The 14,513-nt window shown below is 50.8% G+C and overlaps 4 protein-coding genes across 4 annotated transcripts; 1 reads left to right on the top strand and 3 right to left on the bottom strand.

The window, feature by feature from the left end:
* Nucleotides 1–1,934: 1,934 nt before the first annotated feature.
* Nucleotides 1,935–2,435, bottom strand: BCR38DRAFT_356625 (ribonuclease H-like domain-containing protein; the record flags this gene model as incomplete). The annotated part of the gene is made up of 1 exon (XM_040857033.1): nt 1,935–2,435. One exon carries the CDS (start codon nt 2,433–2,435, stop codon nt 1,935–1,937), a length of 501 nt encoding a protein of 166 aa, XP_040709698.1.
* Nucleotides 2,436–8,033: 5,598 nt separating this feature from the next.
* BCR38DRAFT_122880 (uncharacterized protein) lies at nt 8,034–8,738 on the bottom strand. Its single transcript, XM_040853485.1, has one exon. It carries the CDS (start codon nt 8,630–8,632, stop codon nt 8,393–8,395), a length of 240 nt encoding a protein of 79 aa, XP_040709697.1. The 5' UTR covers nt 8,633–8,738; the 3' UTR covers nt 8,034–8,392.
* Nucleotides 8,739–9,408: 670 nt separating this feature from the next.
* BCR38DRAFT_403071 (nicotinate-nucleotide diphosphorylase) lies at nt 9,409–11,044 on the top strand. Its single transcript, XM_040857788.1, has 2 exons — nt 9,409–10,436; nt 10,488–11,044. Exons 1-2 carry the CDS (start codon nt 9,605–9,607, stop codon nt 10,601–10,603), a joined length of 948 nt encoding a protein of 315 aa, XP_040709696.1. The 5' UTR covers nt 9,409–9,604; the 3' UTR covers nt 10,604–11,044.
* A 667-nt stretch (nt 11,045–11,711) lies between these two features.
* BCR38DRAFT_356776 (copper amine oxidase) lies at nt 11,712–14,041 on the bottom strand (the record flags this gene model as incomplete). Its single annotated transcript, XM_040857045.1, has 3 exons — nt 11,712–11,943; nt 11,999–13,657; nt 13,710–14,041. The coding sequence occupies 3 exons, from the start codon at nt 14,039–14,041 to the stop codon at nt 11,712–11,714; spliced, it is 2,223 nt and encodes a 740-aa protein (XP_040709695.1).
* Between the last annotated feature and the right edge of the window lie 472 nt (nt 14,042–14,513).

The raw sequence follows: 14,513 nt of genomic DNA, 5'->3' as shown, positions 1-14,513 counted from the left end.
ACGGAAGTACTGTGTGGGCGAGTATTCACATGCGGCAAGTCAAGTAGTTCGTGAGTGAAATATGGGTAACGTACCCCACAAGCAAGTTGGCCACACAAGCAAGTTGACCACTTTTTCTTGGCACCGTACGAACAACCTTTTAATTAACATCTTTACACATACCAAGATGGGATCGAATTGGAAAGAAAGCGACATGATTCTAGCGTGTCAGGCGCTTCAATCGAAACCTGAATTAAGCATCCGACGCGCTGCCCAACTCTACAATGTCCCTCGTACAACTCTAGCTAACCGAAAACGCGGACTACTATCTCGACGCGATACTCGACAATCTAGTCAAGAAATTGAAGACCTAATACGGGCGCATATAACCCATATCTCGAAGGAGGATGATATACGTGTAAGTCGTCGTCGTACGAGACTGGCCGAACCACGCCGACGGCGCTGTAGGATCTGCGGAGAGCCCGGACATAATGCTCGTACTTGTGAGAATGATAAAGATACGTACGAGGAAGAGGATTTAGATTAGTTTGAATTATTATTTTTTAGTTTAGTTAAGTTATTGAAGTTATTCATACGGTGCCAAGAAAAAGTGGCCAACTTGCTTGTGGGGTACGTTATCATGAATAAACAGAATGCTATTACCGATGTTGATCGTGGCTACTTTACTCTCTCGCATGGGATGCGATGGAGCTTGCTACTAGAGTATTGCTCATTTGATTTACATGTTCGACGTGATGCAGGATCATGTCCACGACCTTAACCCCACTGCAGCCCGCCCCTTCGTCCTTCTCCTGTCTTCTGTTCCCGTGCTCTTTTTCTTTTTCTTGTCTCATTCGCGTTGAAATGAAAAGGGACATTGGTATCGTGGTCCAGTAGTGCTTGCTATCACGAGCGGATTGGGTGCAGGTACACTATTCACATCCGAGAGTGCTCATGCGTACCTGACTGCCGCTGCTCTGACCAAAGAGCTTAACGCAGCAAGTTCAGGCAAGATTGCCCCATCCACCAACCACCCCTCTCCTCTCCAGCAGAACTCTCTAACCCACAGTAGCGTATGGCCGGTCAATCGACTGTTCTACGTGAACAGATACAGAATTCTCATTTTTTATCCACCAAATAATAGGCTCCTCCCTTGGGCCTTCTGGATCAGTTTAGTATCAGTCCATGCATTTGCAGCATTATTGGATCGCGGTGGTGCCAAACGTCGTATAGTGCTAGTTGGGGATGGCTTATGGTCAAATACACTCTAAATATGCCCTTCGGAGCCAAATTAATTTGGCGTGATCACACAGACCCTTCAGCATGTCACTTCAACAAACCCTAATAACTGTTGACACTCTCAGGCCCATTGCGAAGGTTTGGCCCAATAATCATAATCTTGACATATCCTGGCGTACACCTTCGGTCACTAATGCAACGCATCTCTTGCCACATCTGAGCTCGGTTCTCGGGCCTTCTTACCAATTTCTGTTTCAGGTTTACCTCTGGACGTATGGTAATTGCGCTTGATCGTATCACCCTCTATCGAAAAGTCATTTTGGTTGTTCTCGTTTTTGATGTGGTGATAGTCCCACACGTTTCTCAGCAGGGTGGAATTTGAGGGCGATATTTGCAGATATAGTCCAACAAGCTGTTTAGACGGTAAATTTCTGTGAAGATTATATCACCAGAAGCTGCCTTGGTAAAACCCACATTTGGAATTTCATTATTGTCCTTTCCGGAAGTGTTCCATGTGTTTGTGATTGCTTCAACCGATCTCCCAAATGCCCAGAAGCAGATATCAACCTGCGGTGCTACCTGCGGTCGTCACCATACCAATATAGGTGTTTGCAAGCTACATTTCCGCACAACTTGTCCTACTCCACAGGTTTATAATCAAGACCAGACGCTCCTCATGCCGTTCCCCACGTGCCTCAAATGGTTGCCAAATTCCCTTATTTGCCATCCCATAACTGCTTATCCAGCGCCTCTCTGCAGTGTTGATCCGCATTCTTGTTTCGCTCTCGTGGTACCCAGATGTACTCTACCGTGCCCAGTCCCCTGACTCTATCATCAAGACCAGAAGCCTCCTCAATGAGATCGCGGTTGGCAACATAATTTCCGCGTGCATTCTGCCACCCGTTCTGTGACCATCTGTAAATCCATTCCGTCATGCAGCCGATAGCCCATCTCGAATCGGAATGGATTTTCACTGCCAAGCGGGGATAGCCGTTGAGCCCCTCGTACTTTTGCAGTGCCCACTCCAGAGCCATGATGATGGCTGTCATCTCAGCTCGTTGGTTGGTGGGCGTGTAGTCCCAGTTGTCCAGGTGACGCGTCTTATAGTAGTAGGTGTTGCCTCTGGTCATCAAGACAGCTGAAGCCGCGCCGATAGCGTCGTCGTAACCATTTCGAAGACAGCCGCCATCAACGTAGAACACCATGAAGTAGACCATAATGTAGTTAGAAATGCCGAGATTGAGTTCCTATGAATGTGTTAGTTCTGAGTTAACAAAAAGTCTGGTCCCTACCCCACCATTTCGCTACGCCCTTGCGTCAGACTTGAAAACTTAATCAAATACACCTATTTTTCACTGGGCTACTACTAACTATGGACGGTACGCCGAAGAAAGCTCTTAAGCGGGTTTTACTGGCAAATTACCGTGGATACTAGGAATACTCTTTCAAAGCGCGCACGGTGATATATGCGTAGCGTAGATCCAGCCTAAGTACTAGAAGCGTTATAAATGGGAATAACCTCTACTTACTAGGAGAGAGATTTGCTTTGAGTCTTTGTACGAGCAAGGTAAATCCTGCTACGGAGACTTGATCAATACTATTGTGTGTATGGGATTCAGTAAACGATGTGTTGAGTTGTCAAGGCTTGATAGGCCTCACCCATGGGTTGGATGAATGCTTAGATCGATCACTGAAGTTGAAAGTGTTTATCTATGAGAATGGTGGGAACTTCGGTCCTTATATATCCAGTCTCAGCTTCACTGGCCCCTTTGGATCACTATTCCTCAGTGATCTTGGATCGTGGATCACGTTTGTCAGGGTACGGCTAGGCCGAAGGCGATAGTATGGAGTGATGGAGAGCAATGGGCGTCCCTACTGCGTAGCACCGGGTGGTCACTGGCGATCACGGGTAGTCTCAGGTAGGGATGCCCACAATTGTTCATTGATCTCTGCCCTCTCTATCTTCTTCCCGGACACCTGACCCTTACATAGATAGCTAGAGCCCGGAGTCGGAGCTGTAGATCCCGTATATTGGAGCCGTAGAGCACTAGTTCGTCCGATTGTTCCGTATACCAAGACTTCCATATTAGGTCATGACTCGCATGTCCATACACCGGTGCCTGTAGCATTCAGTTCTCTGACAACATTCCTCTGGTGATCCATCACGTGATTTCACCTTGGAATGGCTGTACTCGTTCCTTCAAGACTTTCTGATTTGTTTGGTAGTTTTGTGTTCCTACTCCGTGGTGGGTTTTGTTTCGATAGTCTCGGGAATGAGTGTGATTTTTTTGTACCATCGTAATCGGATCGCCGCATCAGAGTTCCGGTCCCGTGGTGGGCATTCGGGTCGAGCTTACGGCCGGTTAGTTTGTCCTAAACCAATGGTTTGTAACAATAAAGCACTTCAATGAACATAGTTATTTACTTGACGTACTCGCCTCGGCTAGTTAATCCGCTTGACTTACCGTGATTACCGCTATATGAACCGATTTTTTGAAAAAGGAAAAGAGGAAAGATATCTTAGCTGTCCATTCTATTCAGAAGTCTTACAGGGTCTTTTATAGGCTCTGTTAGGTTTAGACCCGAAACGCGGCCGACCCCAGAGGTCTACTTACCAAGGTCTAACCCGGTCTAAATTTCGTTAGAATGCCTTATTATCTATATTTCTGTGATAGTTTTGTACTTGAATTCCGGTTTATCAACGTCTGCTACGCTGCGTTAGGGGTTGCAACTCTAGCCACTACGCTATCATTCTAGATGTCTTTATAAAAAGAGACTAATATACATCAAGATTCAGAACCGGGTTGATTATTTTCGGTCCGAGGTGGCGCACAAGGCCAGCCCTGGGCAGCTTGGTTGCTAAGTGGTGGGACCAGTGACATGACTAGACGGCAAACATGGATATATGAGACAAGCGTCGCAAGGCAAGAAATAAGGACGAATTCATGTTTCAAAGGCCAGCGATCTCGGAATTGGGACAAAAACGGCAAAATCTTGCGTAGTGCAGATGCAGAATTTCTCCGCAAACAGGGCAGGCGGCAAGGACTAACAGTACAGCTCTGTGACCGTTCATATCTGGATATGGCGTCAAGAGAAGCATGAATGATGACTCGGGACGGAAACGAACCAGATATAGTACCATAATAGAACGTATTTGTGTTGAGTTGAGGAGCTTCTTGGAATACATTAAGAAGAATTTGGGATGGATGTAACATCGTCAGGCTTCTCGCGTTACTGCCTGGGTTCGTTGCGAGCGCATAAGAAGAATGAGTAGGTGCGCCCGAGTTTTGCAAGTTGTTCATCATGATCTGGAACTAACTCTTATTTATAGCTTACTTCAGGATTGGCTGGAATTGTGAATGGAAAGAGCCAGGCTAGTTGGATATAAGGGAAATAAGCACAATTCTATACACCTACCGAAGAGGTGTCTGAGAAGGGCCATTGATACTATTAGGCACTAAAGGAAAGGGGTGATCACGGGCAACCACACGGGTAGCCACACGGGTAGCCACACGGGTGCTGAATATTTTTACTTCAGGATACCTGTATCCGCTACCGCTAGGACGAAGTCTAGAGCCTTCTATCTCCACGAAGGGATAATTTAAACATATTTTGCATATTTTAATATTATTATTATTAAATACGCCGTAGGCTCGAAGCCCCCGGTACCTCTACCAGTACTCCCGTATGTCAAACCGTGCCTTAATGGCTGGACCAAATACATACGCTGCGTCGTCGGTTCGCCCTATTGGCGACTGCGTTGCGTTCACTACCATACTACGTTGGTTCTCAACCTACCAACAAAGTCCCCCCTGAGAAGACCGATGCTATCTGGGCCTTGAAGCTGTCCGACCCGTCCCTAGCAGCCACCTTACAATAGTCCCACTAACTACTGGTTCTCCTGTTGCCGTTGCGAGGTCTCTGCGAGAGTATAGTGGCCGTGGTGCGATAGCGGCCCGTAATCGTTCCCTCGGTCCTTCCAACAGCCCGCAAAAGAGAATTACGTGCTCTGCCGTCTCAGGGGCGTCGCCACAGCGGCATAGCGTCGAGTACACGCCAAAAGCCCCTGTCTTGAATAAGAAGGCTGCTAGTCCTATTTTTTCCGCCCGGATCTGGCACAGCGTAGACGCCTCCAGTCGGTTCAGGCCGAAATACTTGCCCCCTTTCGGTATCTGCATCGAAGGGCCCTCCAGTTCCTCAGGGATAGCGCGTCGCTGGCGATCGTGATGCTCTGCTCCGGTGAGCCATCTCTTCCTCCAGTGGCCGAGGAGGGCAGCCGGGACCTCCTTTTCCTCACTCATCCACTCGGAGCCCCGGGCCTCCTTCTCCATAGTGTACCCTGCCGGTCGGAGTAGCTGCGACGCCTGCTTCCTCTTCGCCGGCCTATCCTGACGGAGTATATGTGACGCTTTAGCGCTCGCGCTGCGAAGCAGATTTCTCTTCCCGCTAAGCCGTAGCCGTTCTTCAAACTTAGCAGCCCGGGCACTAAGATAGAGGTCTAGTGGCGGGATTGCTGCTTCTGCTTCCAGGTGGCGAACCGGCGTCGCTTTGTGGGCGCCACAGACTACCCGGAGGCACTCGTTCTGTATCCCCATCAGGCTCTTAGCTGGCCCTGCCGGTTCCTCACTTATAGTATGCCACGCAGTCGCCCCGAAGGCGATCGCGCTACGGATAACCACCGTATATAACAGCCTCGCCCGTATAAGATCGCAGCCCCACGACATATTGACTAGCTTTGTCAGGGCTAGCTTTTGAGTTGCCATTTTTGTTTTAACACGCTCAACATGGGCGTGCCACGTCAGTTTGCGGTCGAACCAGACTCCTAGGAACCTCGCTGAGACTACCGGCGACACTGTGGCGTCCCCAAGGCGAATACTTTGCGGCAAGGGCTCTCGGGCCCTAGTAAAGTGCATTAGCTCACTCTTGTCAGGGGCGAACTCCATCCCGTGCCTCACTGCCCACCGCTAACACGTAGCCCATGCGCCCTCCAACCGGCGGCAGGTCGTGTATGGATCGGTGCCGACGCTTAGCAGGTTCGTGTCGTCCGCGAACCCGACTACTAAAAGTAGTGGGTGCTGCTCCGCTAGCTCCTCGTACAGCGTTGAAATGTATAATATAAACAGTATCGGGGATAGCGGTGACCCCTGGGGGACGCCAGCTCGTAGGGGGATTGGCTCTGACTCCTTGCCATCGAACCGGAGGCGTACCGTCCTATCCTCCACGAAGCTGCGTACCCACTCCTGAACCCACTCCGGGTAGCCTTTCCGGGCTAATATGGAAATCAGCCGTCTGTAATTGACCGTATCGAATGCCCCCTTGATGTCTAGCTGTAGCAGCGACGTGATGCCCCCGCGTCTCCACGCCGTATAGACCACGTCCTCAACTATACGTATAGCCAGTTCGGTGGACCTCCCAGCGCGGTTACCCATTTGGCCGTTTGGTAGTAGGCCGGCCGTCTCAGCTACTTTGGTGATACGCTGGCTCATCGCCGTCTCTATTACCTTCCCTACCGTGCTAAGCAGGGCAATGGGGCGCCAGCCGCCAGGGGTCTGCTTCTGAGCTGTCGTTTTATTAGGCTTAGGGATAACAACCACCCTCGCTGAGCGGAAGCGCTCCGGGTAGTACCCCAGCCTAAAACTAGCTGTTGCCAGATCCACTAGGATCTCCCATAGGGGTTCACCGCAGGCCTTTAGCAGGCCAGTGGGGATCAGGTCGTCGCCGGGAGCCTTCCAAGCAGCCGTTCCTTTGATGATAGACTCGATATCCATTGTGGTCACCTCCCTAGGGACATTCAGCTCTGGTCTCGTCTGTAATAGGCCGCGATCGAGGTCCGATAGATCTATACACGGGTCTGGGAAGAACCTCTCAGCTAGTAATTTTGCCTTCTCATCATGTGTACGTGCCGTAAGCGTGTCGCCGGTGTCCCTCCGGAGATCTGGCAACCCGTGGGCCTCAGGGGGGGCCCAGATCCGTAGCCTAGCCCACCTCTGCAGTGCCCACAGGCTTTTGTGATCCTTCGCCGTCCCCTCGAGCTTCTCGTGCCAGCTACGCGTCTGCGCTTCGCTGATTTCGAGCCGTTGTTTTTGGCCGGCTCTTGTATATTTGTCCCAGTTGGTCTGCGACCTTGCCTGGAGGTAGTCCCGCCGTCGTCTCTTCGTCTCAGCACAAGCCTTGCTAACCTGCGGGCACCACCACGGGACCCCAGCGCCTCGGCCAACGGTGCGTCTCGGGACCGCCACGTCGGCGATCTCTTGGAGGTTCTGGATAACCCAGTCAACAGCCTGGTCCAACTCCGTTATCGTCTCAACCGGCAAATAATTCATAAATCTCTGGCTTGATTCGGCTACGATGAGCCACTTATCCGCCATCGCCCAGTTCCACCCTTCGACACTGCGGCGACCCTCCTTGACTGCTTCCTTATTTTAATATTTCAGTACTAGAGTCTTGGCTTTTGTTCCTTCTGTGTGACCTTTGGACCACTCTACTAGGTATTTCCAGAGATACCTGGTTGTTGGGAGTCCAGCATCTTCTTGCTTATATTTCCTTGGGCTTAGTCACCGCTACAAAGTATCCGGGGCTCATCATCGATACAGAGTACCGCCATGATGGTCGCCCTAGCAATTGGGCAAAACCATAGTTGTATACTTCAGATATACTCGGCGCATCACCACTGGACATCATTATCCTGTGAGCATCCTCAAGCAAGGCGCCGTGTGCAAGTCTGATACGTCCCATTGCATCACTTGCCTTTGTAGACTGCCTTATTAGTGACAATACTACATTAAACCATATCCAGATACTAATTACTGACTCACCACCTCTCCATCCATGATACCATCAACAAATGCGTGTCCGGCATATTCGTGCCTATAGCGATCATCTTTGATTTCCTCAGTCCGTCTCAATATGAAAGCCATTTTCTCCCCCAAGAGGACATAGACTTCGTCCCTGGCATTAACTTCCCGAAACCCAACGCCAATCATACCCTTACGAATGATAAACAGATGCCTGTGCATGAAGAAACTGAAGTCTTGGTCTGACAAAGACTCTGTAGCCTAACGAAGACGAGTCCTTCATCGTCGCAAGTGCTCCGCCAGCTGCATCACAGAACTGGTACTTGTTAATCCAATAAATCTCCGCGTTTGCATTATCTTCAAAGGACTTCGCACACCAGTCAGGAACCCATGTCGGCAAATCTCGAGATTTTGCATGCCTCAGTTCTCAACAGAGGATTGAGGTTGTTCAACTCAGCAATCAGCCTACGAATGGGACGTTCGTAAACTTGCGACCGCGAAAGAGAGTAGGCAGCAGACATCTTTCTGGCCAGTCCCAGCATATCAAATACTTTATCTCTTGGATCGGATATCTGGCGGCCTCGAACAAGGTTTGAAAGCACATACCCAATAGTATGCATCCCGAGTAGATTTCTGACCGACTCGATGGCTTGAGTCGCGTCTCAGAATGGGAGTAGACTCAACGTCACTGTGCAGCAAACTCGACCGTAATGATTCAAGGAGTACCTGAATGCCGAAAGGACCTTGGATTATGGAAGTTGCACAGTGCCTGTTTATGAAAGTGCCCCTTTTCGGTAAGACAGCTTCCTGAACTGTCCAGATTCGTTTCTACCATGGGAGAGTCGTCGGACTGGTCAACGCGTGCCCTGATTCCTTCAGAGGGCCATCGAAGTTTCAGAGTAGTTCTCTTTCATTGGATTGACCTGGTGCGATTTCTCTCCATCGTCGGCTTGGTTGATGCAAAAAGCGTCCACCCAAAGTTGCCGTTCATGGAAGCGATAGTGAAGTTATCTGAGAGCAGCCACTAGGTTTTGGGTGAATTTTGTAGTTTGTCCACCGATAAACATTGTCCGGCAAACATTGGGGTTTCCCCAGACATATCACACTGTTTTGTAGTAGAGGTCATCGGGGATCGGAAGGATTGAGGTGTTGTTTTTGTTTGTGTTGGATCCAGAGAACATCCAAGAGCCTATTGTCGCCCGAGCAGTGATAGAATGATGAGGGAATAGGCCTTGGACTTTCAGACGTATTATTATCAGTAATTGCTTGAATTGACTTCGATACCCTTATTTATCCCTAGGGTGGAACACCGGAGTTAGGGTTCAGAATAGAGTTAGGGTTGAGGTACTAAAGTACTAAGCATAACCTATGAACACCGCTTTATCTTATCAAACCCCCGCAATTGGCAAGTGCGGGTTGTCTCGGCTCAAACAAAGACGTTATATCATCAGGACAACTTTATATAAGGTGTTGCTACGATAGACACATCCTATATTATTTTTATCTTTAACTAGTATCGTGATGCATTGGATCAAGTCCTGTTGTTCCAACTCCCTCATTCCTACCGAGCCAAACCACTGAGCCAAGCCCCAATGACTACCATCCAAACCCCCCTAGATCTCGGCTCACCGGAGCACCTCCTCCCACCCAGCTGGAAAGCCACCATCACGTCCTGGCTCGCCGAAGACACCCCGTCTTTTGACTACGCTGGCTTCGTCGTCGGCGACACCCCGAGCACGGCCACCCTCTGGGGCAAGAGCCCCGGCGTCCTGGCCGGTGTTCCCTTCTTCACCGAGATCTTCCAACAATGCAACTGCGCCGTCGAGTGGCACGCCCCAGAGGGCAGTGAGGTGATGCAGCAGGACGGAGGCGCGGGGAAAACAAAAGTCGCTACCGTGACGGGGCCCGCGAGGGGCTTGCTGCTCGGCGAAAGAGTGGGGTTGAATCTTCTGGCAAGGTGTTCGGGCATTGCGACTGTGAGTCGGAAGATGGTTACTGGGTTAAGGAAGGAAGGGTATACGGGCATATTGGCTGGGACAAGGAAGACGACGCCGGGGTTTCGGCTGGTGGAGAAATATGGCATGTTGGTGGGGGGTGCGGATCAGCATCGGATGGACTTGAGCTCGATGATCATGCTCAAGGATAACCATGTGTGGAGTCGCGGAAGCATCGCAGATGCCGTCAAGGCTGCGAAGGGGGTGGGTGGGTTTGCTCTCAAGGTTGAGGTTGAGGTTCAGAGTGAGGAGGAAGCGGACGAGGCCATCGAGGCTGGGGCAGATGTGGTCATGCTGGATAACTTCACAGGAGACGGAGTCAAAATTGCTGCGCAGAGCTTGCGACAGAAGTGGCAGGGCAAAAAGGATTTCTTGATTGAAGTTAGTGGAGGCTTACGAGAGGATAATATTGCTGCTTATGTGTGCAATGGTAAGTCGGTTCGCCATAAAATTAGGCAACATGAATGCTAACGGTCATCAGACATCGATATTATCTCAACCAGCTCAATCCACCAGGGCACACCGCACGTGGACTTTTCACTGAAGATCGAACAAAGTCAAGAAAAGAAGGAACAAGGCCAAGGAAAGGAAGCTTAGGATGGCCCAACCTCATACGCTCCCAGTTCTTGGCCGATTCATACTCAGTGTACACTCTAGTCATCAAATTTCACCAAACATGACAGAGATTGGGCAAGGCTCTTCCATCTGCAGCCAGTTAGTCTCTTGTTGAAAGGCCAGGGAACGACTAGCAAATTAAAACAGCACATAAGCATCGGTATCAGCATACCAGTTAGGATACCTGCCGATGTTCAGGAATCTTCGCGGAGTAACCAGGCTTCCCTCCACAGCAGGAGATTGAAAGCACTTTCAAGGCAGCATCCCCAACAAGGAACACGAATCACTCACTCTTCGGATTGTAGATTCGACTATCCCCTCCCCAATTTTACCAATTAATACCACTACCAACCTGGGGTTTATTCAATTATGCCCCCACTGTACGAGACTTGTCACTGTAATAAATAGGAATTCATTCGCACTCTGCCTTCTTTGTGACCATATGGCCTCTCCAAACCACAGCCTCCGTCAGGTTCATGGCAAGCTAAAAACACAATGACATCGACCAAACCAATCATATTTGATAGCGCTCGAATGGTCACTTCGCAATGTCTGCCTCTTTCATGAGGCCTAAACTTGCAGTCAAGAACACATCCGTTGGCTGTCTACCAGCCAACCTCAAGTTTCTCAATCTTCCCACACCACGCCTTGGCTTGTAAATTGCGGTGATAGCTATCTTCGCATAATTCGTTCCTCAGAGTGCCTGATTTTCCCATAGGAGCCCTTTCATGGGGCTCAGATTGCAGTTAAAGCTGTTAATAAGGCTGACATGTCACCGGCACCATCTAAGATTGCCTAGTTTTACCGTGGCAGCCCATTTATGAGGTCTACGATTGCAGTGAAGGCACACTGGCGCTGTCAATAGTCTGTACCTCGGCGAACAATATATCCAGCATAGAAAAGTGCTTGCGCGATGGGCTACGAACCGTGATATGAGAGACATGAAAAAGATGGTATATTCTCTACGTCTTTGTAGCAAGTCTAGAAAATATTCAGTTGCCCCTTACTCCTTACCACTCAGGGTCGTCAGCGTTGTCGACAGTCGCCGTCACCCTTTTTCATCCTCATGCCACCCCAATTGTCGCTGCAATTAGCCCCCAATGTTCTTGGGGTCAATATCCGACCCCGTACCTTGCAAATGCACGACGGGGTCCCGCTGAACCTCACCACTAGCCTTGCCTCCATTCTCAGCAGTGGTCTTCTCTTTACCACAGCAGGACACTAAGACGCTAGTGTCATTCTTGGTGCCCGGGACGTCGAGGGCAGGGTTAGTCGTGAAGAAGTCCGCTGGCCGGATATGTAATTGGTGGATCTCGACGGGCCTGATGTAGTGTTAGTATACAAATACTGGATGAGGGAAGAGTAGGTTTAACGCACATCACTGGCCAGTCCTCGGTCCTCGGGTTATGCGTCAATCCAAAGACATTCCACACAACCGGAATACTCAGCTTGCCCTGGCTATTTCCGCTCCCATTGCCACTACCGTTGCCATTGGCCTCCCCATCAGCCCCTTTACGGTCATTTGCGGTCCTCTCAGCACCACCAAACCAATCTCCCCGCTCCACCATAGCTTTTACCCCGCCAACTTCCATCTGGCTCTGATTCGTAAAATCGCCCGCAGCCCACAGCTCCCCATCCCGATACCCCGTAACCCAAAGATGATGTCTCGCAAACGGCGCCCTTTTAGCCATCGTGCTCTCCGGGTCCGCGAGCATCAACTGCGTCGCATTGGGGATGAACTTGTACCCCACATTGTTGCCACTGGTCTCATTCTTCTTGTTCGCGTTCTCCAGCTTCACCGTGCGGTTGAGCTTTGGCTCCGCATCGGCAAACATAGGCCTCGTGACGGGCGTGCGCCGAATCTTGTACCCGTTCCCATAAGGGTTCGTCTCGGGGTTCATGGGTACGGGATGGCTCTCTTCCAGCACTACGTGCGTGCTTCCCGCATCGTAACTATCGATAGCCGGGTCGATCCGCACTGCGAAGATGTGCTGGTGGTTTTGCGCCAGGACGCCGGGGGAGACCACATTGCCGTATCTACTTGTCTTGCCCTCGTCGATGGGAACCACGCTCACGATTCCGGTGGCTCTCGTCTCGATCGTTATCCCGCCCGCCGTGTCGAGCTTGTACGCAAAAATGTACTCGTAATTGGCGAGCGTAACGACGAACTGCACGACCAACTCACGCAGCCGCGTCACCACGGCGCGCTCTGTCCGATAGTTGGTGTGTTTCCACCCAATGCCGTTGTCCTGCTCATGCAGACATACCACGTTCTTAGCTAGCGTCGGCTTACCCTCCGTATTGGTGAGCCAAGCATCCAGGTAGTGCACTGCGCCGAGACAATCACACCCGAGCTGCAGGTTGTTGGCCGCGCGGCCACACCCACCGTCGCCGAAATCAAATGCCTGCTTGCGATGGTACGGCGGCCGCGGATCGCCGTAGGGAACCGTCATCTCTGAGAAGGAGAGCCGGAAGATGATCGGTCGGCCGGCGTAGCAGATGTCGTGCAGGACCGCGCCTTCGCGCGGGGTGAAGCCGATGCGGAAGCGCCAGTTCTGCCAGGTCACGAGGGACGAGTCTTGCACCGTGAACGAGGCGCCCTCGGGTTGGGTTACATCAATGGGCTTGAAGTCGGTGCGTAGGGGACGGTCAAGCAGCTCGGGCACGTATTCAGCGGGTTTGTTGGCCGTGAAGAGCTTCTTGGGGGTCCCGCTTGGCGGGGTTGGCTCGAGAGGGTCGTCCCGGCCGCCGGTTGCGAGGCGGTCGATCCGGACAAGTTTCTTGTGGACTACGTCCATGACTGGGATGATGGGAAGGGGATATGAGTAATGATTTGAGTCCAAGTTGTCTTTGGATGCATCGCGGGCGTACACAAGACCTTGCATGTAGCGAGGCATCTTCTCGCCAGCCTCGAGGCCACCGTATGGCCAGGGGTCAATGGTGATAGCGAAGTTCGAGGACAGCTCAAATTCCTTCAGAGCTTCCTTAAACAGGTCAGAGGAGACACAGGCATCTTGAAAGGCCGCAAATTCTGGCCTGACGGATAGATAAGTTGGCGATTGGTTGGAGAATGAAGTGCACGACATACATGGTATAACTGCTTTGACACCACGCTGGGTACGACTGATGGTGCACAACCTCTTCCGAGTTGATATCGATGATCTTTTCAGTGAGCTGATGCTCTCCTGGCCCCTTGATCACATCGTAGACGAACTTGACCAGTCGTGGCAGGCTGGGTACCGACTCATTTCGGCCTGCTTCCCCATGTTCAGCAGCTAGGAACTTGATCAAGTCCGCTTTTGGGGGCTCCTCAATATAGATGGACCGGAAGAGTAGGTTGCTGTCTACATGATATGACTTGATAAGAATGTCCTTCGCCTTGAGAAATTCATCTTCCGAAAGTGGCCGCAGGGGATGCATCTCGGTATCGCTCTTGACTAATGCCATTTTGCGCAGTTGTAGGCTCTACGAAGCTATTTGACAGCACAACGAGGCAACTGAATGTCAGATTTCGGTTCCGATGGCAATTCGGCGAAACTCAGATGATGGCAGAGAGTGGCAAAGACGTAGCAAAATGTAGCAAAATGGAGGGGTTGCGGAGAAAAGTCGATGTAGTACTTAAGCTGCTGGGCAAACCGATGGTGCAAGCAGTTTGTAGAGCACTCTGTTGTCTGCTTTCCAGTGCAGAGCTCTCTAGATCAGCCATCAAGAAATGAGCAACCAGAGAGACCGGGAAGAAAATTAACGAAGCAAAAGTCTGGGGGTACCACCGGTTCCCATCACCAATCGGCCCACACGCAAGCCAACCATACGTGGTACCGAAGTGTAGTCGATGAGCATAATCGGAAAATGGTCTCAGTGAATTACCCTCTTTTCTATGAGCTGGATATAG

The sequence above is a fragment of the Pseudomassariella vexata genome, assembly GCF_002105095.1.
Source record: "Pseudomassariella vexata strain CBS 129021 chromosome Unknown BCR38scaffold_26, whole genome shotgun sequence".
Classification (NCBI taxonomy): domain Eukaryota; kingdom Fungi; phylum Ascomycota; class Sordariomycetes; order Amphisphaeriales; family Pseudomassariaceae; genus Pseudomassariella; species Pseudomassariella vexata.
Note: the sequence above shows the minus strand (reverse complement) of the source record. Positions and strands in the feature narration are given on the sequence as shown.

Excerpts from the sequence above, each read along its gene's own strand:
- BCR38DRAFT_122880 (XM_040853485.1), bottom strand. The coding sequence starts at position 8,632 with ATGCATACTATTGGGTATGTGCTTTCAAACCTTGTTCGAGGCCGCCAG.
- BCR38DRAFT_403071 (XM_040857788.1), top strand. The coding sequence starts at position 9,605 with ATGACTACCATCCAAACCCCCCTAGATCTCGGCTCACCGGAGCACCTC. Across the intron at positions 10,437-10,487 it reads TGCTGCTTATGTGTGCAATG|ACATCGATATTATCTCAACC; the intron begins GTAAGTCGGTTC and ends AACGGTCATCAG.